Source organism: Dendrobates tinctorius, unplaced genomic scaffold, assembly GCF_039654945.1.
Source record: "Dendrobates tinctorius isolate UK_male_01 unplaced genomic scaffold, ASM3965494v1 ptg000016l, whole genome shotgun sequence".
Taxonomy (NCBI): domain Eukaryota; kingdom Metazoa; phylum Chordata; class Amphibia; order Anura; family Dendrobatidae; genus Dendrobates; species Dendrobates tinctorius.
Window position 1 is genome coordinate 54,056,404 of NW_027361684.1, and position 25,289 is coordinate 54,081,692.

The window sequence follows — 25,289 nt, forward strand, 5'->3', positions numbered from 1 at the left end:
CGTACGCTGTATCAAAATAGAGGGTGCCCGGACAAATTCGAAAAGATCTGGGAGAGGTGGAATTCCTCTCACCTTACCTTGTAGGAGGGAGACATCGCATAATAATTGGCTGATTATGTAGAACTAGGCTGCGAACTGGTAGTTATAGTTTGGTTTAGGAAGTTAAAAAGACTTTATTGATCGAATAACAATATAAAAGCTTGCATGGTTTACCTGACACTACATTTTATTCCATGTGTAAACTGACATACAGTTGTGGCCAAAAGTATTGACACCCCTGCAATTCTGTGAGATAATACTCAGTTTCTTCCTGATAATGATTGCAAACACAAATTCTTTGGTATTATTATCTTCATTTAATTTGTCTTAAATGAAAACACACAAAAGAGAATGAAGCAAAAAGCAAAACATTGATCATTTCACACAAAACTCCAAAAATGGGCCTGACAAAAGTATTGGCACCCTCAGCCTAATACTTTGTTGCACAACCTTTAGCCAAAATAACTGCGACCAACCGCTTCCGGTAACCATCAATGCGTTTCTTACAATACTCTGCTGGAATTTTAGACCATTCTTCTTTGGCAAACTGCTCCAGGTCCCTGATATTAGAAGGGTGCCTTCTCCAAACTGCCATTTTTAGATCTCTCCACAGGTGTTATATGGGATTCAGGTCTGGACTCATTGCTGGCCACCTTAGAAGTCTCCAGTGCTTTCTCTCAAACCATTTTCTAGTGCTTTTTGTAGTGTGTTTTGGGTCATTGTCCTGCTGGAAGACCCATGACCTCTGAGGGAGGCCCAGCTTTCTCACACTGGGCCCTACATTATGCTGCAAAATTTGTTGGTAGTCTTCAGACTTCATAACGCCATGCACACGGTCAAGCAGTCCAGTGCCAGAGGCAGCAAAGCAACCCCAAAACATCAGGGAACCTCCGCCATGTTTGACTGTAGGGACCGTGTTCTTTTCTTTGAATGCCTCTTTTTTTCTCCTGTAAACTCTATGTTGATGCCTTTGCCCAAAAAGCTCTACTTTTGTCTCATCTGACCAAAGGACATTCTTTCAAAACGTTTTAGGCTGGTTTCACATTTGCGCTTTTTAAGCGCACGCACGGCCGGGGGTAGCTCCGCCCCCGAGCCGGCTCTCTGCCCGGCGTGCCCGCCCCTTCCTTGTAGCGCCGCCTCCTAGCGCACAGCGGCGCCTGCGATCGGCGCACCCTATCTTTAGCATAGGGTGCGCAGATCGTGCGCAGGCCGTGCGCTAGTTGCGCTTTGACCTGCGCTGCGCACTTTTGACGGTGCGCCGTGCGCGCCAAAATCCGAAAAGTTTGATTTTGGCGCGCACGGCGCACCGTCAAAAGTGCACAGCGCAGGTCAAAGCGCAACTAGCGCACGGCCTGCGCACGATCTGCGCACCCTATGCTAAAGATAGGGTGCGCCGATCGCAGGCGCCGCTGTGCGCTAGGAGGCGGCGCTACAAGGAAGGGGCGGGCACGCCGGGCAGAGAGCCGGCTCGGGGGCGGAGCTACCCCCGGCCGTGCGTGCGCTTAAAAAGCGCGAATGTGAAACCAGCCTTAGGCTTTTTCAGGTAAGTTTTGGCAAACTCCAGCCTGGCTTTTTTATGTCTCGGGGTAAGAAGTGGGGTCTTCCTGGGTCTCCTACCTTACAGTCCCTTTTCATTCAGATGCCGACGGATAGTACGGGTTGACACTGTTGTACCTTCAGACTGCAGGGCAGCTTGAACTTGTTTGGATGTTAATCGAGGTTCTTTATCCAACATCCGCACAATCTTGCGTTGAAATCTCTTGTCAATTTTTCTTTTCTGTCCATCTAGGGAGGTTAGCCACAGTGCCATGGGCTTTAAACTTCTTGATGACACTGCGCATGGTAGACACAGGAACATTCAGGTCTTTGGAGATGGACTTGTAGCCTTGAGATTGCTCATGCTTCCTCACAATTTGGTTTCTCAAATCCTCACAGTTCTTTGGTCTTCTTTCTTTTCTCCATGCTCAATGTGGTACACACAAGGACACAGGACAGAGGTTGAGTCAACTTTAATCCATGTCAACTGGCTGCAAGTGTGATTTAATTATTGCCAACACCTGTTAGGTGCCACAGGTAAGTTACAGGTGCTGTTAATAACACAAATTAGAGAGGCATCACATGATTTTTCGAACAGTGCCAATACTTTTGTCCACCCTCTTTTTTATGTTTGGTGTGGAATTATATCCAATTTGGCTTTAGGACAATTCTTTTTGTGTTTTTTCATTTAAGACAAATTAAATGAAGATAATAATAACAAAGAATTTGTGTTTGCAATCATTTTCAGGAAGAAACTGAGTATTATCTGACAGAATTGCAGGGGTGTCAATACTTTTGGCCACAACTGTATGCATTTTGTTTTATATCAATACTGTGGAGAGTGTATGTATGCTTTATGCAATGCTTATCATCATATATAAGTGTGTATGTTGTTTGTCTTGTTTATGGTTTAATAAACGAATTAAAAAAAAAAAAATTTCCTTTGCTGACTAAATCAAAAGACTTTCAAATGCGTATCTCCATTGCAAGTCTCTATGTACAGTGTCTCCTGTACGGTCTGTCATACAGTGCCATACTTTTCTTATGCATGGAGCGTGGAATATGGTTTTTGCCGTGGTCCTCGGTATAGGAAAGCAGTCTACAGCATTTTTCTATATAGTTGGGTAAATGGTACCCCAATACTTTATCATCCCGACTAGTGAGCTGAGCACTAAGGATATGTAAAAAATATATATAATGGAAGCCTTTTCCTGCATATACAGTTTATGGTATAAACCAAACTGCCAATAATCGACATTCCCAACGGCTGATGGGAGGTAAACATTCCTGGTGTCATCCATACCCCAGTTGGTATTTTTGTTGCTCTGTGCATGCCCTAGATGTGTTTCTGCTCATTTAGCATTCCAGTAGAGCGGCTCTTGTGTTTCTGTCTATTCAATCTTGATGGCAAAACAAACCACAAAAACAAAGTGTCCTTTTCTTTGATTTTGGATGACTGCAGTGGATGTGCTCAATTGGCCTTGAAAACCTTGATCCCACTAGTGAATGGCATTGAGATTAGAGACTGCTTGTGATAATGATGATTGTTTAGTTTGATGCCCCTTTATTTCAGAGCTCTGTATAAACTAAAAAGCTGTAAACCGGTTTTAGAGTACATAGCATACGTAATACACCGAATGTAAGTGTGTAATGTATAGCATACAAAACAAGTACAATAAACATGAGTAAATGAGTGACAGACTGGAATAGATGGAGAGAGGACACTGCCTGCAAGGACATAGAATCTATAAGAGGAGGCCCTAGGTAATGGCTGCTCATATGGCAGTGTGGTAGGAGCAAAGGAGATTGGAGGTGGTAGGCTTTCCTGCGGTCAGTCTTCAGATTGCTTTACAGGGTAAGGGAAGGATTTGGCTGATTGTGGTGGTGAGTTTAAAAGTACAGGGGGAACACGAGAAGTTTTTGGAGACAGTTGTGTGAGGAGCAGACGCGAATCATAAAGAAGGTCTTTTGAGGACCCAAGATAACAACATATTAGAGAGGTATCTAGAGATTAGATCAGATATGTATGAGGGATGGGGGACAGATTGTAGATGGCATTGTTAGTGTTATATATATGTTTTTTTTATCAGCTTTGTTAAATCATAGGCAAACAGTATGAATCTGTGTTTCTCACCAGTTTGGATAGCCGATGTCGTCTTCTGGTCTAGTGGCAGTAGTAGAGCATAAGCGACGCTGATAAGACTTGTATTCAGCGCTATAAGTCTCATCAGCGTCGCCTGGTCTTGCGGATCACAGGGAGACAGGCGACAATGATGAGAGCTGCATTCAGCACCCTTCGCCTGGGAACAGCGCTAAGTGTACTACTTTTCCCAGGCTCTGGTACGTTTCAGTGATGCCGCACACGGACCGCACATGCATGCCACACGTATGTTACATGTAGACACTATCAGGACTTGTGAAGGGGGCCTAGGAAGTGGGTTTGTAACAACTCCTCTTATTTACTTAAAATGCATTTGTCACAGATTAGATTAGATGTTTTTTTCCTCCTCATTAATATGCAGATGTCTTCGGCCTTTTCAGGGAAGTCTCTCCTAAAAGCAGCATTCACCTCCCCGAGGCCCAGCAGTTTCCTTGCAATGGTAGCATTATGTTCCCCTGAGAAATGTCAAGCTTTTACAGTCAACCTAAAGGAAAAATCATTGACTCCATGTGAGGGTGTCATGGAAACCTCAGATTTGCTTGGTCTCTTTGGAGGCTTCCGTTTTGACCTTCCTATGTCACTTTAATACCCTTGCAGAGCTCCGTTCTTAAACCAAATCTATCTGTAATAGATTTTGTAGTACACAGCCCTGAGAGCGTTCATCAATCACTTAATGGAAACCATTAAAAATTTAAGCTAAATATTACAGATGTTGTGGAAGTGTAGATTTCAGGGCTGTATTCACAATTATGTAACTTTGAGAACTGAAATCGCTCTTTATTTCTTGTTGGTCAGCACAGTGTTTGCTCAAGTGCATTTGTCAGGTTGTGGATTGTTTCACCCGACGATCAATAGAACTATGAATGCAGCCACGTATTAAAATACAGTGGTATACATTCAGATTGGTGAAAAAAAAAAAAGAGTTCTATCAGCTGTAAAATGATTGTTGCTAACATAATCTGTATGTAGGCTGTGCACAAGACAAACCTGATCTTTGTTCTGCTTCTTTACTGTTGACTTCCAGTTGTTTGTGCTGTATTAAAGGGGTCTGCTGAGACTTTGGTATGCTTATGTTTAGAATAGACCATTAATAGCAGAACAATAAGAGTGGGTGTGTAGCTTCTTGCATCTTAGCTGATCAGACAAACCAAGTGGCCACGGCAGTGTGGTGAGCGCTAAAGTCCCCTTCAATGTTTGTTAAGGCCCCGTCACACATAGCGATCTCGCTAGCGAGATTGCTGCTGAGTCACAATTTTTGTGACACAACAGCGGTCTCACCAGCGAGATTGCTGTGTGTGACAGCAATCAGCGACCGGCCCCCCTGCCGGTATCGATGCAGGAAAGGCCAGGACTTTTTTTTGGTCGCTGGTCTCCCGCTGGCCAGCACGTATAGCTGCGTGTGACAGGCGGGAGACCAGCGATCTGCTGGTAACTAACGTACACATCGGGTATCCAAGGGACGTACGTCCCTTAGATACCCGATGTGTACGTTAGTTACCAGCTCCCTGCATCAGCGCGCTGGTTACTAACGAACACAGCGATGCCGGGCGCTCGGCGTCGCTGGTGCTGATCGCTGGTGAAGCTGTCTGTTTGACAGCTCACCAGCGATCACATAGCGATTCACCAGCGATCCTGACACATTGATATCGTTGTCAGGATCGCTGGTGAGTCGCTATGTGTGACTCCAGCCTTGGGCACAGTTCCATACATTTGGTAGTGGCTGTGTAAAATGCCCAGAGCAGTAGCCACACACTGGCACCCCACAAACACCATTTCCCTGTCCTTTATTGTCGTGCTGTTCACGATGCATTGTACTCACTTGAAGGCCCTTCTGCATCCATGTCCTTAGGTCCAGGATGAGCTGCACACATAAGGGGACACCCAATTTGTTATAACAAGTTCAACTTTACTGGACAGTTCAAGTACATCAGAGAAATAACGTTGAGGAGCAGCATCCAATTGAAAAAGACCAATTGTGGTCGAAACGTTGTATGTCTTTTTAATGGCAGAATAAACTTTTGTACATTTTTTTCACCCGGATTGGATGCTGCTCCTCTACGTTAGTTCTCTGGAATTTTTATGTCCAATTGGGTCCTTGGACTGGGAGCGTGCATCTCCTTCATTCTGAATGTGCTGTCGGCTGCTTTCTTTTCAGTTCAAGTACATCAGTCTTTAACATGCAATATCGGGCACAGCACCCTCCAGTTTCATTAACACAGTACATTTCAAGCTTTTGCTCACGTTCAGCTCAGACTATCCCTACACTTGATCCTCCAATCAGCCCCAAGGATTTCCCCTCCAGTATCACAGCACTCATGGGATCCAATGCATTTCCCTCCTGCGTTTCTCCATCTGGCTTCTTCTGTATGGAAGAGATTAAGACACACTTTTCAGTGCCTAGGTTGGGCCATAGGCTCTGGATGTTACAGGAAAGTGCACAGAATATCTGGTATGACCTCATGCTGCCAGAACATTATGTACTCCACATGCCTCCAGCCCACTGCACCTTGAATTTCCATTTGTCACAAACCTCCCACTACATCTAACTCAGACTAACTAAACCAGGAAGTGCTTCGACTTTTTTCTGACCTTTCACGTCCCATGTTGGGCTGGTCCCAAACTTTTAACTGTATCCTATATTGTACACTAATAAGACCCACCACTGCCTATCTTCCCTAATGTTCCTATCTATCACTAACTAATCACTGAACCATGTTCTGTACTGTCCCTACCCCTGAGCAGAGTGTACCAGGTTACCTTAGGCATTACCAAAACAGTACCTACATAGCAGCATCAGCTCTATGCATTTTACATTACACCATAAAAAGCACCATAGAACTGCATATTAGTATTCACACCACAATTGTTGTCTCCAGGGGAAGGTATATGACCGTCCCTGTCACACCCTAACAGCTGTGCCTATACTTACCAATATTTCTACTGTTACAATAGGACTGTCTGTCTTGTTTACCAGCGCTGCCAGGAATATGCCCGGAAACACCTTGGCCAACCCCGTTACGTCATCTCTGAGTGGGGTTTACATAAACCATGCTCCCTCTAGGTCCAGGAGACATGGAATTTGCTGGGATTGTGCTTGAAATTATGGAATATTCCTGGCAAATTCAGGACAGTTAGCAGGTATTTCTGTGCCTAGTATTGCGGTTCTGTTACATTCACTTAAAATGGATTCAATTGTCAAGAGCCGCAGTACCAGGTACAGACACTACAAAATGAAGTTATTAAATACCCCATATATATACTTTAGATGGCTGTTGGCTGGACAACAGTTTGACTGCTAGAAACGCTCGTTCGGCCAAGAGCTCCTTTATTCTCAATGAGAGTGTCATTGTTGGGCATCTCTAATGGCAGCATGTCTTAGAAAACCAACAGATCGGCATCCCGAAATTGGACATGTCGGATCTTTATCTTTCCTTTCGGGAGTCCCCCATACACATTAAACTGTCAGCTGAAACCGTCGATGTAGGCTGACATTCGTCTAGTGTGTATGGTGGGTCTTAACTCTGCAAACTCTTCAATTGGCTGCTTCTTGGTAGAGGGCAGAAGTTGGGCACCACCGATCTGATATTGATGGCCGATCCTAAGGTTGACTTAAGCAACTGCTCCATTTTTACCCTGTACCAGTTAATGTATTTTCTCAACAATGCTTTAATATCCTGCAGCTAACCAATGTATGACCCATGATCACCCTAGGCCAGACGAAGAATTGATCTGACTTGTTGATATGTGCAATCCCCTCCTCTTTTGCCATATTTTGATGAGTGACTCCCATAGTTATATTAGTTACTGTAGATATAGGGAGCAAGATGTTGTAATGTCCTGATGTATGCCCTGATTTCAGTCCTCCTATAGGATTTACAAGACTTTTTTCAGATATGATTTTATATGATATTTCATCCGAGCAGTCTTGTGCTTGTTCTCTCCCGTGTGCCTGGTCTCTGTGACTGTGCAGTATCTGTCATCATCTGCCCTGAATGAGTTAATGCTGTCAAAGCATTTCTCATCTGAGATGATCATTGGCTGCTGCTCCACGGGGACCAGATGCTGAGATCGGTGATGCAACTTGTGTCATTTAGCCACTACATCCCCTCCAGTGACACCTCCCGTGACGAGGAGCCGAGCAGCCACCTCCTCTAGTCGAGTATGATCATCATCTCCTATTCTTCAGAGAATAGAAAAGCCCACCATCCATCCATAGGACTTGTACACTGAAGACATTGTGACGAGCGCTGCGTCTTAAGTACAGCCTAAATCTGTGTGTATATTTGCCTAGGAGCGGCTGGAGGCTATGATGAGACGCTCCCAAGAACGCAGTCAACAGCTGGAACAGAAGCAGAAGCGATGGTCCTGGGGTGGGGCCTTGGTGGCTGGAGCTGGAAGAGATGGTGAGTCCTTCTGCCCTGCAATGCAGAAATTTGAATCCCTTATAAGAAAGGATGTGGGAGACTTTTCTCTTTGTGGGAACTTTGTCCTTCCAGGCACATGTCAAGGTTAGAGGCTATAAAAAATTAACCAATTTAACTTATTTTTTTTTACTATGTTGTGTCTGTAACAAACATGAGTATTCCCAGTATCCAGTGCTGTGATTTGAAGAATATTTCAATAATGTCTGGTCTGTTTTATTACTCTGGGCATCAATGTGTTAACGCTCTTAAAGGCACCACCACTCATTAGTTAGTCATTATGCTGCAGAGTTGTATCTGACAGTGCAGAAATAGAGGTGATGTAATCCCGTCCCTTTTAAGGTCGGCCTTTAAATTGTTAACTGTTTCACAGCCGGGTTACCAACCAAGTTGCAGATGGACCATTTTACCTCTATTCTTTTATGTTGCTTAATTCTGTCCTTTTTACTGTAGGATTTTTATGTTGTTTTACTCTGGTTTTGTGCTATGCAGGTGAATCAGACATGCCCCAGCCCCCTGTGCTAGATTTAACTACCAACACCCCAGACACAGAGCCTGTGACCTCTGCCGATGCTGACGAGCCCTCTAATGGTATTTTTACGTGGGATATAGTACCACTGTGTCTTTCAGTGTTCATCACATTACCTCCATCACAATCCCAGCTGTGCACCCTGAGCAGCATTCGGGCAGACGAGTGTCCACAGTCGTGTCCTGTGTCACATTGTACATCAGCTTGTCTGTCCACGTGGATCCAAAACATGGTGCATGATGCCCGGTCTCATACTGTCTTGTGATCCATTCCACATCATGCTCACGTCACCAGTATGCGCTTCATTTTAATGCTGCTTATACAAAGTTTTGAAACTTTTTTGCATTTTTTAGAAAATATTTATTTTAGATGAAGCATTTATAAAAAAAAAAAAAACAAAAAAATGACGTGGATTAGGGACCCTCAAAAATGGCTGACTTGGACCCAAAAAAACACCAGCACCACCCTGATGTAGAAAAAAAAAAGGGGTCCAACTTTTAGTTCAGGGCAGGAAGAAAGTGTGACACAAGGCCCCGGATGGGCCTACACCTGTATGCCCATGAGAAGTGGTGCATAATAGGGCAGCTTGCTATTCCAATTTTAAAGGGTAACTGAGACAGAGATTGGGCACTTTCCACGCCCTTTAGGAAGGTCCTCAACCTGTACAATATTTAGCTGTCACCTAGAAGAAGCGGAAGCCGCAGATCCCAGAATGAGACGGTAATTCTAAGCTGTAGTCCTGGTGCCCTTACTGTGCTACACCCTGGCATCAGGATGACTTTGTGTTCATTATCTGTGCCAGGATTTCCTGCCTAGTCATAATCCCCCATCCCCCAATACATTATCTGGGGAATAATGCAGCAAGCTCATCAGAGGTACAAAATCCAGAACATTGTGTCTACAATTGATCTCCTGCTTATTGTGCTTTTTATTACAAAAATAATTCCCTGTGCTTTGCATTGTAAGATTTTGCGGCCATTGATCTGTACTGCAGATTTTCCATTTCTGTTTGATTTGCAGTGCTTTCAGGCCCAAAACATGAACTGTTCTCTATTATAGCAGCTATTGTCCTATGTCAGTGCATCAGGCTATATGGCTGACTGCCATTATTTCATTCATTTATTTAATTACCTTCCTCATTTCCAAAAGACCAGCCGTTTCAGATGACAGTGACATTAGCTTCTCTGTGCATCATCCACTGATCTCTGCGATGATGACTTATAAATGTCTTCAGCACACAAAACATGCCTTATATACAGGGTAGCACATAAAACATGCCTTATATACAGGGTAGCACATAAAGCATGCCTTATATACAGGGTAGCGCATAAAGCATGCCTTATATACAGGGTAGCGCACAAAGCATGCCTTATATACAGGGTAGCACACACAGTATGCCTTATATACAGGGTAGCACATAAAGCATGCATTACATACAGGGTAGTGCATAAAGCATGCCTTATATACAGGGTAGCGCACAAAGCATGCCTTATATACAGGGTAGCACACAAAGCATGCCTTATATACAGGGTAGCACACAAAGCATGCGTTATATACAGGGTAGCACACAAAGCATGCCATATATACAGGGTAGCACACACAGCATGCCTTGTATACAGGGTAGCGCACAAAGCATGCCTTATATACAGGGTAGCACACACAGCATGCCTTGTATACAGGGTAGCGCACAAAGCATGCCTTATATACAGGGTAGCACATAAAACATGCCTTATATACAGGGTAGCACATAAAGCATGCCTTATATACAGGATAGCGCATAAAGCATGCCTTATATACAGGGTAGCACACAAAGCATGCGTTATATACAGGGTAGCACACACAGTATGCCTTATATACAGGGTAGCACAAAGCATGCGTTATATACAGGGTAGCGCACAAAGCATGCCTTATATACAGGGTAGCACACAAAACATGCCTTATATACAGGGTAGCGCACAAAGCATGCCTTATATACAGGGTAGCACACAAAGCATGCCTTATATACAGGGTAGCACACAAAGCATGCCTTATATACAGGGTAGCGCATAAAGCATGCCTTATATACAGGGTAGCGCACAAAGCATGCCTTATATACAGGGTAGCACACACAGTATGCCTTATATACAGGGTAGCACATAAAGCATGCATTACATACAGGGTAGTGCATAAAGCATGCCTTATATACAGGGTAGCGCACAAAGCATGCCTTATATACAGGGTAGCACACACAGTATGCCTTATATACAGGGTAGCACATAAAGCATGCATTACATACAGGGTAGTGCATAAAGCATGCCTTATATACAGGGTAGCGCACAAAGCATGCCTTATATACAGGGTAGCACACAAAGCATGCCTTATATACAGGGTAGCACACAAAGCATGCGTTATATACAGGGTAGCACACAAAGCATGCCATATATACAGGGTAGCACACACAGCATGCCTTGTATACAGGGTAGCGCACAAAGCATGCCTTATATACAGGGTAGCACATAAAACATGCCTTATATACAGGGTAGCACATAAAGCATGCCTTATATACAGGATAGCGCATAAAGCATGCCTTATATACAGGGTAGCACACAAAGCATGCCTTATATACAAGGTAGCACACAAAGCATGCGTTATATACAGGGTAGCGCACAAAGCATGCCTTATATACAGGGTAGCACACAAAACATGCCTTATATACAGGGTAGCGCACAAAAGCATGCCTTATATACAGGGTAGCACACAAAGCATGCCTTATATACAGGGTAGCACACAAAGCATGCGTTATATACAGGGTAGCACACAAAGCATGCCATATATACAGGGTAGCACACACAGCATGCCTTGTATACAGGGTAGCGCACAAAGCATGCCTTATATACAGGGTAGCACACAAAGCATGCCATATATACAGGGTAGCAAACACAGCATGCCTTATATACAGGGCAGGGCAGTGGGGAGAGCATGCCTTATATACAGGGTAGGGCAGTGTGGAGGGCTTGCCCAAATCCTATGTCACTGTCCTTCCAGTAGGTGGAATTTTAAAGGGTTGTTTTCATCTTCATAAAAGGGTATTGTTGGATAAGTACATGTAAATACAAGCGATTTTGCAATTTGCAGAGAATTTACACTTTTAGCTGTTCTTGAGAGAGTAACACTTTTATCTTTTTGTTTACAGCTTGTTTCCTTGGAAACCGACCACCGCTCCTAGACTGCTGAACATGTGCAGTGCTGAGAAGCTCTGTTCTCTTTGAGCTTGTAAGCGCTGCGCTGAAGCTGGCCAGGATTGCTGGAGTGCAATGTTATAATGTAATCCCGGCCAGCATCATGGCAGCGCTTACAGGATACACCGCAGCAGTGGTCTGTCTCCTAGGCAATGAGCTGTAGACAAAATAGAAGTATTAGTATCTCAGTATCTCAAAAGTGGCTGTCAATTTTAAAAAGTAGTTAATTGCAAAAGGGCCTGTGTTTTTATAAGCGGCACTATCCATCTATGAAGATGGGAATAACTCTTTGATTGTGGGATCCGATAGCTATTCCATGAACGTCTTATATAATCCATGTGTACAGCGCAGCCCCCTTGTGATTTCAACGAGCAACTGAAATTTGTATATGGATATTTGTAAGATTGCTTGCTGCTTTACATTGCTTACCAAGCATTAAAATATGAAATACATTTCCCTTGTACTACAATGAGTAGAGTGAGACCTGCCGAGTATATTGACTCCACAATGGTTGCCCTCTCTAATATAATGCATTGACTTGCAGCTTGGATGAGCGCCTCCTACTGGTAAAAAATATATCTAGAAAAGTGATAACACATGAAGCCCACAGAATTCAGTAACTAATATATCAGGGGTTTGGGCCGCTGTTGGTTGAATATTAGTGAAGCCCTTTCCAAATGTGTCTGACACCAGTTAATTAAATCACTGAATAAGAAGAGCAGCGTTAGATTTCCCAGAGTAATTTCTGATCCCAATGTCTGATGCATCTCTCTGCAGCCTGTGACAAGCTGTCCTCTTCTACAATGAGTCTACAGAGGCCAGTGGACTCGCCAATCAGTAAGAGGCTCTCCGCTTCTACCGCTGCAATCACGCATTCCCCCGATCGAGGCAAGTGGACTGTCTCTCCCTTTTCCATCTCCCCTCGCTGCTTTAACCTTCCTTCTATTGTCCAGCTTTCTTTACATCATTGCTGCATCATCTCTGGATTCTTCCTCTGCCTCTCGGCATCACAAAAGTGCAAATAAATGCAAAATGTGTTATCATAAGTCGCAGTTCACATTAACAACAGCAAAACATATTATCACCCAAACACGTTACTATATATACGCAATATTTTTATTTTTTTTTTTGTGGTTTGAAATGTTATTTTAAGCAACTCCACTAGATGGCAGCACAGCAAACAGTAGTCTATAATGGAGCTGGATCTGGCAAACCCTTTGACATGCGTGAGAAGCATATTTTTCATATAATGTAGTTGCAAAGGACAAAGCAAAAACGAATCTGTATCATGATTGTCTTGTTCCATTGACCTTGGTAGTGAGTGCATGTAGACATTTGGTGCTGGCACCTTACTTTTTTTGAAAGAACGTTTTTTCTGACCAGCTATTGGAAACCATAACTATAAAGTTTATCTAAAGTTCTTTGTTTTTAACTTTAATTAGACCTCACATAATAAGTCCCCCAAAAATTATATGTCAGTATATCCCAAGTAACCCTTTATTCACCAAACACAGAAGTGTCAGTGTGATGAATCTGCACATCGCCACCCCGCTTGACGTCCCTATTAAGTCAGAAGGATCACCTAGTGTGGTCTCCCTACTTTTGCACCAACATAATGTTTCCCGCCCCTGGGGACACATAAGGTCAGCTTGGTACAGTTTTACACAAACGCCCCCTGCGCACACAGACCCAGGGAGGCGAGAGGAGTGAGAGGATGCGGCCAATGCGTCACTAATGTGGCACCACACTCGCCCACAACCCTGACAGACTGAGAGGCCCTTTTCACTAGCACCAGTAAAACAACGCCTGTTCAGCCCAGTAGGACTGCCAGCAGTTCCTTGTTAGATATAAGCCTGGTCCGTTAACGGAATTGTATTGAGCTAGAAACCAGCCCCGGTAGCATGGAAAGTTAAACCAAGAATACGGACATGTGGATTGAGATAAAAGAGCAGCCTAAAGCCCCCATCACACACAGCGAGATCGCTGCTGCGTCACAAGTTTTGTGACGCAACAGCGATCTCACCAGCAATATCGCTGTGTGTGACAGGTATCAGCGACCGGCCCCCCTGCCGGGTATCGCTGATCAAGCTCAAAAGCCCTGGACCTTTTTTTGATCGTTGGTCTCCCGCTGGCCAGCACGCATCGCTGCGTGTGGCAGGTGGGAGAGAACGATCATCAAGCTCCCAGCTCATATCCAATGTAAACAGCGGGTTTCTAAGCGCCGCGCAGCGCTTAGAAACCTGCTGTTTACCTTGGATACAAGCTCCCTGCACCAGCACGCTGGTATCTAAGGTACACAGCGACGTGCGCGCTCGTCGTCGCTGGTGCTGATTGCTGGTGAAGCTGCCTGTTTGGCAGCTCACCAGCGATCCTGACAAGTTCATATCGTTGTCGGGATCGCTGGTGAGTCGCTATGTGTGACAGGGCCCTAACGTTAAATTATATATTTAATTGCCTTAAGGGCACACTAGACAATACACAGTATATACACAATGAGTATATGGTCAGATATGCAAAAACGGGTGAAGTACAAAAGATGTGAGCAGATGGATCATGTCAATTACCGGTTTGGTGCTCGACCACGTGTGCGCTGGGCCGCAGGGGGCATGGGCTGCCAGCTGGTTCCTAGTTCCTTCACAGCATGTTACTCGATATGTTCCCCACTTTTGAAGTGAACAGCAAGCATAACAGAGATAGACCACATGGCCTTAGACAAGTCGTTATCCCCTTTGGTTGGTCACACCCTTTCACGCCCCCGGGAGGGTCCTTATCCCCCATCCCTGGAAGTTTGTAGCTACATCTCCCAAAGCCTATTGAAAGATCATAACTTCCCAACAGAAGGTAATGGGGAAGGCAGTTCTGGCGCCGTCGGATCTGGCCGTGCTCCCATTACACTTGGAGAACAAACACAGAGATGTTACCTTGCTCCTACTAGACCGAGACCCTGGAAGGAAGATGTTTGCCCCACTCCAGACATCTCAAAAATGTAACCGGTGTGTGGCGAGGATGTACAATAAGTCCATATTCTTGTTGTAAAATCATAGCTGACTCAACAAAGCAGTTAGGGTACCGTTACCGACAGCGATATGGATCGCTGGTGCATCGCTAAGTGGTCGCTAGTGAGCTGCCAAACAGGCAGATCTCACCAGCGACATAGCAGCGGTCGTTACTTACCTGTCAGACGCGGCAATCCTGACATCCTCCCGCCCACGTCCACGCGTCTCTCGTCGGCGCCACAGGAAGCCCAGCAGGAAGCGCCCGACGAGAAATGGTCCAGGACGTTCTCGTGCAATCAGCGGGGGAGCCGGTCGGAGGTAAGTATCACATGTAGCGATATTGCTAGCAATATCGCTGCTGCGTCACAAAACCAGTGACGTTACAGCGATATTGCTAGCGATATCGCTATGTGTAACGGGCCCTTTAGCCCTCATGGTCTCCACAGGGGGTCTTCTGGAAGGAGCTTAAAGACTGCTTGCTGGTGAGTGTGTGAATTTTTTCTCTGAAACTGAGAAGGCTGGGCCCCCTGCTGAGCCAGGTGACCTGTTACATTCACACATGTTTTAGGAAGACAGTAAGCTGCCATTAAATTACCCTATCCTTCACAGTTAGTATTCATTAGCCACCAAATGACTCAACCATACAGGCTGTCAGGTATTTTTTATTCATACACTTTTTTTTATTTTTATTATTGATATGAATTCAAATGATAGAATTGTACATTTTGGCAGAGATCTCTGTCTTTGCCTCTGCAGTTGTTGCAACTTGCACCTTTTCACATTTGCTTTATACTGTGAGGAGGTGCTGGTCACATCTGTTCTCTTGTAGTATACATTTGTAGGTAGTGACTACCCCCATAGTTGACTGAACACTCCTTCTCCCATGAATGTAAGGCTGATTTAGATAGCATTGTATCCCACCTGCACTTTAAATTTCACCAAGGAGAGGTAAGTCTGAGAGTCCTATCGCAGAAAGGTGTGCCCCGCCGTGTCTGGTGGCCCATTTTTGTGTGCACAGTTCTGGGTTTTAGAAGTATAGTCTATATGGCAGCAATGCAGTTTAAAATTCATGTTCTGCTTTGCCTATTGTATGTATGTAGAAATATATAGAATTAGATTTACCATGAAATCATGTTAGCGGGGTGATGGAATGTCTTCCATATAGAGTAGTCCTATGTGATGCATTGTTGGGCAATATAGACATATCATGCTGAACTGCAAACTGCTATCACATGTTATATGCCAAATGCAGAGCATAAATGTGCAGACTCAGATGTTACTAATAGTCAAGCAGATGCAAATAATGAAATAAAAAATATCTAGAAAGAATAAATACAGATTGTATTAAGTTGGAGCAGTGCACCAGCCAAGATCTCAAACACGCCTTTCCCATGCAGGGCTTACTCATACCAAAGAGTATTGCGGAACCCTGTTTGCTCCAAGATATATGCAAATATTGAATATATGAAATCTAAACTACATTATTGTCATCCAGACTGTACTTATAAAACCAAGGCATGGCACTGTGCACACAAACTGGGCCATTTATGTGTCCATCAGTCAGCGCATGAGCATGTGTATATGTGTGTGTGTGAGGGTGTGTATGTGTGTGTATGTATGTATATATGTGTATGTATGCACTTATAACGTGTGTGTGTGTGTGTGTATATATATATATGTGTGTATATATATATATATATATATATATATATATATATATATATGTGTGTGTGTGTGTGTGTGTGTGTGTGTGTGTGTGTGTGTGTATATATATAATGTGTGTGTGTCTGTGTATGTATATAGATAGAGCGAGACATGGACAGATCACTCATAAGAGAGTCTATAAGACCAGTTAGTTTCCAGTTTCCATCCAGATGTAACCAGATCCTTTATATTCCCTTGTCTTTGTGTGACCTTGAGGAGCGGAGCAGACATGTCTTTCTTATCCGGATGTGTTGCAGTGCCTGTTATTATTGGTGCTGTGCAGCAGACTGCCCCAAGCATTGATGGCGGGGAGCATGACGTGCAGGTGCCAGAACCGCAGTCCATCTTTCTGGACCACTTGTAAGGACGCGGTGTGCCGCTGAGATATAGATTACCAGTCTGCTCTGCACTGGTTGCTGATTTAAGATGTTTATTTTGGGGGTAAATCCAGCAAGTTCTCTAGCAATTGGTTGACCTGTCTTTGTTTTACTTTTTTCTTATTCTTTACATCTCTTTCATTTTCCATCATCCTTTTCTATTTTATTTTTGCATAGATTTCATTTTGTTTAACACCATGTTTCATATTTTGTTTTAACATTCATTACTTTGCCTCCATATTCTAGCCCATCGCATGTACCTTAGCCCTATGGAAAATTTCATTGTCAGTCGATTGCTCACACCAACACACTCCTCCTTAATCAGAAGCAGGAGTACCGCCATGCTTAACGAGCCATGCCATGACATGTCAGGTAATGTGGGATGCAAATCGGAGCAGTCATAGATTTTATTATTTATTATGCTTTCTTATGTAGCAGCAGCAATTTCCACAGCACCTTACATGCATCATCACTGTCCCCATTGGGGCTCACAATCCAAATTCCCTATCTGTATGTATTTGTAATATGGGAGGGAACCCACACAGACACGGGGGGAGCATACAGACTCCTTGAAGATGTTGGATTTGCAACCCAGACCCCCGCGCTGCAAAGCAACAATGCTGCCCTAAATATAGCAGAAGTTATGAAAGTTTCATCATAATGGGGAATATTACGCTGGGGGTGATATGCATTATCAAAAGCAAAAACAATGTGGATTTATACACTCTAATAAGGTCTACAAATGAGAACAAAAATTAACAGGTACGGAGCAAAAAACTATATGTCAGCAGTGGGCAATTTTCCCGAGGGGCTACACGGCAAACCATGACTGTTGTGTTGAGCTGAACCAATAGGTTGAAATTAATTTTACTGAGTATTAACATTACAATTAATATAGAATAATAATTATAACTTATTATTGAGCAGAATTAAGTATTTTGACATTCCCCTATATGCCGTACGAGTCCACACAGCTCCCCTATGCGCAGTATGAGCCTAGTGCACTGATTTTTCACACAACAGGTGCGATGTAGTGACGTCACTGCGTCATCCTGAGGATGCAGATAGCAGTGATGCGGCCCGTGGACCACTGTTTTCAGCCCTTTGACTGGCTCAGTCCATGAGGTGTGTGTGTGTGTGTGTGTGTGTGTGGGGTCCATCATACAGTGTATTTCTGTTGGGGGCTGTGGGGTCCATCTTACTGTGTGTCTGTCTCTGTGGGGACTGTGAGGTTCATCATACTGTGTATGGGGTGCTGTAGTGTCCATCATACTGTGGGTGTGTAGAGGGGGGCTGTGGGGTCCATCTTACTGTGTGTGTGTGTGTGTGGGGTCCATCCAGGTACAGACTGGGAATGAAATTCAGCCCTGGCATTTGAAATCACACAGGCCCATGCTGTCCCTGTCTCCAAGCACCGGATGGGATATATTACTAATATTACCCTGGATGGAAGAAAGGAAGATTTTCTACAAGACCAATATATCTAATGATACCCGTGACCTGCTGGGGTAAGTGACAGAGTCAGCGACTTTGTGCTCCGTCACAACTCTTAGCAGTATGGGTGTCTTGAGAACACCGATTCTGTTAACAACATAGCAGGCAAGGCAGCCCATGACCAGACAGGCCCTTCAGGCATTTGCCAGAATTGCCAGATGGCCAGTCCAGCCCTGGGTCCATCTTACTGTGTGTATGTGCCTGTGTGGCCCATCATACTGTGTGGGGGGGGGGTTGTGCGGGTGGAGCTGTTGATCAGGGTACAATGGCTGAATAACAGTATGATTTCTAAAAGACAAATGATCTGGTGTTGATTAGCTGCTACTGATAATACCTGTTACAATCAGCCCTAGCACTGCATGTATTAGCAGTCGCAACTTGTCAACATAATTATGCTCAATAATAAATGATCAGGATTACTGTAAAGTAATAATAATGGTAGTATTGAATTAAGTTTGTTTTCTGGTTTGTCCCTCCACCACAGTCAGTGTCACATGTGGCCCGTAGGAAAATTACTTGCCCACCGCTAATATAGAGGGAATAGTACCAAACTAAAACAAGTCTTTGACCATTGTGTCTCTTGAAGTTGAATTCCTTGGCATATCCTGTCATCAGCTCATATTTCATTTATTACTTCATTTTTATCTCTTCATTCAAACTGTTTTGTTTTCTTCCTTCATAGTTCTTTTGAGTTAATTTTTATTTTATCCTTGCAAAATTGTTCAAAGCCAAATTATGGGATGTATTTTCCTAGTATCTATAAAGTGATTTATGTGATCATGAGCCATGGCACTCAACTTGCAGAAAATTCTGCGGATTTAAATTTTTTTTATTTTTTTTTGCAATTTGCTGTTGTGGTAGCGGCATCTCGCTGGTCACAAAGCGACCACATTAATTGACGCTGCGTGGCAATGTAGCAGTGGCATAGCGCAAACTCTGGCCCGCTTTACGCGTATGGCGGCCAATGTCGGCTTGTAGCCCCAGCCGAACAGCAGCGGTATAGAATAATGGCACGTCCACGTTACTAGTCCACAGGCTAAAAAGAATGGGTGCTCTTGGCTAACAGTAGTCGGAGTATGTAAGCAAGCCGTATGAATAAGAGCTGAATACTTGGTTTGTTTTCCGTTGTCTGCCTTCTATGATGGTGACATCTTCCACATGGTTTAATGATCCTGACCACCCATCATAGTGTCTCTTTGTTTAAGCGCCAGGTATTGAATCACACAAAGTTGTGTCCAATATAAACCCGATGTATAGGCCCTGAGATAGGAGAAATAACAAAGTGCATAGTGATTCAGCTCGTTACGGACTTGTTATTTACCATTTCTGTGTTTCCCCTTTTTCTCCACGCACTTCTTCCTATGTGTTCCTTTACACCTTGGCTTTACACTATAACTCTTTAGTCTTCCATGTGTGTCCTCGTGTAGCCCCCGCTAGCCCTCTTAAATCTCCTTTCAAATCTTCACCTGCTCGGAGCGCTGACAGAAGAAAGACCGTAACGTCTCCTAGTGGAACTGAAGGAATGAAGACCCCTACGTCTCCAGAGGCCATACAAGTATGTGACCCCCTTCTATTCCCCCAACCTTCATGTTGGTTCTACTCTCATACATCCATTAAGGCTTTGGAAAACTGTCCCAAAAATTGTGGTGTTTGTTGGTTTGTTTTTGTTTTTTTTCTTTAAACATAAGAAACAGTCACCAGAAGTGTGCATGTTCTCTTCTCACCTGAGTATGACTTGTATTCCTAGACTATATTGTGTCTTTTATTATTATTGCCTTATCTTTTCCACCCTAATATGCTCTCATTTGGTCCAATATTATAGCCAGAAAAGTTAAAGAAAGAAAAGCGATCATCAACTCCTGTGCCAGCCTGCGCCTTAAGTTCTCCAGTTCGAAGGTCTGAGTCTCCTGCAGCACTGTCCAAGAGATCATCGTCTCCTGCAACACCGAAGTATGAACACCCGTCCCGTGTATTTGTCTGTGCTGAGCTGGGTCTATAGACTGACCTGTACCCTTATACTTATATCAGCAATAAATACATATGCATACAACTTGGCCTCTAGCATGGCAATTAAAGAAGCACTCCTCCTTCCATCAAAGTTTTTATCCTCATAACATATTGCAATCATCATATTACATAGCATTGTGCACTTAAGTCTCTTTTTCCCCTGCATGAGTCATCATTAGAACTACAATTCTACATTACTGCAAAGTCCCTGCCAGTGGGAAGGAGCAGCTGAGTCAGGAGTTGAAGAGTAGGTGGAGCGAAGTTGACAGGGACTTTTTAGTGATGTAGAATTGTAGTTCTAATGATGATTCATGCAGGAGGAAAAATAGACATCCAATTTCTACATAGGGAAGGATGCAGCTAGTCTGTTTTTAATCATGTGATGTCATAGACCTAATGGAAAAGAGGACAATTAGCTGGATAGAAAGGCAAAATGAGGAATTGTAAGTACACAGTGCTAAATAACCTGATGATTGCAATATTTTAAGAGAATAAAAACTTTAATTGGAAGGAGTGCTTATTTAAAGGCGATCTGTATGTCCCATTGACATTTCTGTTTTTAGCATAGTTAATTTATGGAGAATAAAAGTTGTTACTAAAACTCCCTTTCTTAAAGCTGTGCGTTCTTCCATTCTTTTTTCTATGAAATGTAATAACTGGCAAATGGGCATTCAGATTTCCCTTGTGAAAAGGTGTCTTTACTTAGTCTTAGGGTGTGTTCACACTGGGCGTTTTTGCTGCGTTTTTTTATGCTAATTTTCAGATGTTTTTTATAATACCAGCAAAGCCTATGAGATTTCAGAAATCTCATGCACACACAGTTTTTTTGTGTGATCAGGATTTTGTGTTTTTTTGGACATAGAGCATGTCACTTCTTTCAGCGTTTTTGCAGCGGCTTTCACCCAGTGACTTGAATGGGTGTTGAAAAAACGCTGCAAAAATGCACCTAGACCTGCATTTTTGCCGCAGCTTCTTTCCTGCCAAGAAGATCAGGTTTTGCTGCAGGAAAAAAAAAAGCAGCAGTGTGAACTTCCCCTAACTGTCTGGTCCTAGCAGTGTCAGGCTTTGAAGGAACATGCTTTACGGACTAGAGTATATGGTTTCAGGAGGAATAACAGAGGGATGCCACAGGTCTAACCAATAATCACTGCTCGAGAATTGTCATTTTGGAAATGCCAGTAATAACTAAAACAAAGGTTTAATTTTTTTTTTTTTTTGCCTTTTTATTTTCCAATTTTGATTGCAGGGAAAAAGAAACAATATTTTTGGGGTAATATACAGCTTGAGTATCGATCCAGTGTTAAATAGGAGCCAGCGTACAGGCTGCTGTGTGTAAATATTTTTTACCATAGCGCTCGTAAATCGATAGACCCAAACGTTGAGCTTCTGTTCTGCCCCCTAAACACTGGCATCTGCAAGAAGAGGCCCAATACAAGAAGCATTGCCCTTATGCAGAACTCTGGGATTGTTACATTAAACACCATTGCTCTTAGAATCATAGAATCATAGAATCGTAGAGTTGGAAGGGACCTCCTGGGCCATCTGCTCCAACCCCCTGCTCAAAGCAGGATTCGCTAAATCATCCCAGTCAGATGTCTGTCCAGCCTCTGTTTGAAGACTTCCATTGAAGGAGAACTCACCACTTCTCGTGGCAGCCTGTTCCACTCATTGATCACTCTAACTGTCAAAAAGTTTTTTCTAATATCTAATCTGTGCCTCCTCCCATTCAGTTTCATCCCATTGCTTCTAGTCTTTCCTCGTGCAAATGAGAATAAAGTTGATCCTTCTAAAATGTGACAGCCCTTTAGATATTTGTAGACAGCTATTAAGTCTCCTCTCAGTCTTCTCTTTTGCAAACTAAACATTCCCAAATCCTGCAACCTTTCCTCATAAGACAGGGTTTGCAGACCGGTCACCATTCTGGTCGCTCTTTTCTGAACTTGCTCCAGTTTGTTGATGTCTTTTTTAATATGTGGTGCCCAAAACTGGACACAATATTCCAGATGAGGTCTGACCAAAGAGGAGTAGAGGGAAATAATGACTTCACGTGATCTAGACTGTATGCTTCTGTTAATACATCCTAGAATTGCATTTGCCTTTTTTGCTGCTGCATCACACTGTTGACTCATATTCAGTCTGTGATCTATTAGTATACCCAAGTCTTTTTCACATGTGCTGTCACTTAGCCCTATTCCTCCCATTCTATATCTGCTTTTTTCATTTTTATTGCCCAGATGTAGTACTTTGCATTTCTCCCTGTTAAAAACCATTCTGTTAGTTGCTGCCCACTTCTCCAGTTTATTTAAATCTTTTTGAATCCTCTCTCTCTCTTCTCTAGTATTAGCTATCCCTCCTAGCTTTGTGTCATCAGCAAATTTAATCAGTTTACCCTCAATTCCTTCATCTAAATTGTTGATAAAGATGTTGAACAATACAGGGCCCAGGACAGAGCCCTGTGGTACCCCACTTGAGACATTCTTCCAACTGGATGTGCAGCCATTTACGACCACTCTTTGGGTCCGATCACTAAGCCAGTTATGAATCCACCTAACAGTTGCCTTGTCCATTCCATACTTAGTCATTTTTTCAATAAGGATTGTATGAGAGACTTTGTCAAATGCTTTGCTGAAGTCAAGATATACTATATCTACAGCATTTCCTTGATCCACCCAATCAGTGATACCATCATAGAAGGAAATTAAGTTAGTCTGACATGACTTATTAGTTACAAACCCATGCTGACTCTGTTTAATCACTTCATTCTTATCCAGGTATTGACATACATGTTGTTTAATAATTTGTTCAAAGATCTTTCCTGGTATAGAAGTCAGACTCACCGGCCTATAGTTGCCTGGGTCCACCTTCTTCCCCTTTTTGAAGATAGGAACAACATTTGCTCTTCTCCAGTCTTCTGGCACTTCTCCTGTTCTCCAAGAATTTTCAAAGATTATGGAGAGGGGTTCAAAAATTTCTTCTGCTATCTCCTTCAGTACTCTTGGGTGTAATTCATCTGGACCTGGAGACTTGAATTCATTTAGGTTAGCTAAGTGTTTCCTCACTATCTTTCTGTTTATAGATATCCTGGATTCTTCTATTCCCTTAATAGGACAGTGAATAACAGTTGATGTTACATTTCCTTTCTGAGAGAAAACAGATGCAAAATAGGAATTTAAAAGTTCAGCCTTCTCAACATCCTGTCTTACCATTTCATCATTTTCATCCTGTAAAAATCCTATAGCATCTTTGACTTTTCTCTTACTTTTGACATATCCCCAAAATCCTTTAATATTGCTTTTGACATCTCTTGCAAGCCTCAATTCATTTTCAGCTTTAGCTAATCTGATTTGTGCCCTGCAGGTTCTGCAGACAGCATTATATTCTTCTTTAGATATGCCTCCCTCTTTCCATTTTATAAACATTTTTTTCTTCCTTTTTAGCATGTGCTTAAGTTCTGTGTTCATCCATCCTGGTTTCCTTAAATGCTTCCTATTCTTCCCTCTTTTCGGAATTGTTAACAACTGTGCTTTGAGAATTTCATTTTTCAAGATTTCCCATCCTTCCTGGACATTTTTGTCTTTAAGGATATCCAGCCATTGGATCCCTCCAATTCTCTTTCTGAATCCCTTAAAATCTGCCTTTCTGAAATCTAACCTTGACATCTGAGTCTTCACAGGTCTTCCGCCTCTAGTTATCCAAAATTCTAAAATAGCATGGTCGCTACCTCCTAGGGTCCCAGCCACTTTTACCTCCTCAACCATTTCCTCCCTGTTTATAAGGATTAGATCCAAGGTAGCAGTTCCCCTTGTTTTCTCCCTTACCTTTTGGAAGATAAAGTTGTCAGCAAGAGAGGATAAGAATTTCCTTGACCTGTTAGTTTTGCCTGAGAGAGATTCCCAACAAATGTCTGGATAGTTGAAATCTCCCATGACAACTATGTCATATTTTTTGGAGAACTTGGCCATTTGATGCATAAAGAGTTCATCCATATCTTCATTTTGCACAGGCGGCCTGTAGTAAATGCCTACAATGGTGTCCTTTCCATTGTTCTGTCCTTGTATTCTTACCCAAACAGTTTCCACAGAACTCCCAGTCTCTGAAGCTTCCCCAGTTTGTCGTCCTTGTAACTGAATAGCTTTACTGTAACGATTCTTTGTGTCTCCGCTAAGTTCAGTCTCACTTGGTATCTTCTCATTTTCAGATCCCTTTCCAAATCTTACTCGCAGTCCCCAGCCAGGAACAGCAAGCAATACCCAGCAGCATCCCCCGTCAAGTATAAATCGAGTCCAAGTCCCAGCCAGGATACGCCAAAGAAGAAGGCCGAGAAACAACAGACATCTCCCAAAACAGAAGAACATCCGGCGGAGTCTAAACCTGACAAAGCCGCTTCCCCCGGGGAGAAGAAAGAAGCAAATGAAAGTCAGTGCTTAATAGTCAAGATAACAGAAAATGTCTTCCTGTAGTAAACATTAGTAATAATATTATATTCCAACAGTGAATGGATGGAATTAGAAAACACAAAGATGAATGGGTTGAATTGTACTCGTTAAATAGGTGCTGTAGTGTTGAACAATAGTGTAAAGTATCCATATAAGGCTACAACTAATGATCTTTAAAACCCTGAACCTTTTTGTGAATGGACGTTTTGGGCCATTTATTTCCTTATACTAACCCATGAAGGGATCGCTCACACTGGCGTATGTTCTCTCCTGTGAGGGAATCTGAGCCAATTATTGTCATTAACATAATCAGCCTGAGTTTGGGTGTCATCAGATCTTCTCACATGAGACAATCACATAACTGGTGTGGA

General features: G+C 43.1%; 1 protein-coding gene across 11 annotated transcripts in view; it reads left to right on the forward strand.

Annotated features, from left to right (window-relative positions):
* The window catches only part of MAP7D2 (MAP7 domain containing 2), a 190,471-nt gene that overhangs the window by 124,916 nt on the left and 40,266 nt on the right, over nt 1-25,289 (forward strand). For 5 of the 11 annotated variants that reach the window (XM_073565861.1, XM_073565864.1, XM_073565858.1 and 2 more), the window contains 7 exons: nt 8,028-8,139; nt 8,650-8,748; nt 12,682-12,792; nt 17,228-17,353; nt 19,879-20,030; nt 20,298-20,425; nt 24,681-24,898. In XM_073565861.1, the coding sequence (XP_073421962.1) occupies nt 8,028-8,139; nt 8,650-8,748; nt 12,682-12,792; nt 17,228-17,353; nt 19,879-20,030; nt 20,298-20,425; nt 24,681-24,898 (946 nt within the window). The remainder of the gene's footprint in view (nt 1-8,027; nt 8,140-8,649; nt 8,749-12,681; nt 12,793-17,227; nt 17,354-19,878; nt 20,031-20,297; nt 20,426-24,680; nt 24,899-25,289) is intronic. The other 6 variants (XM_073565865.1, XM_073565860.1, XM_073565862.1 and 3 more) reach the window with 5 other exon arrangements.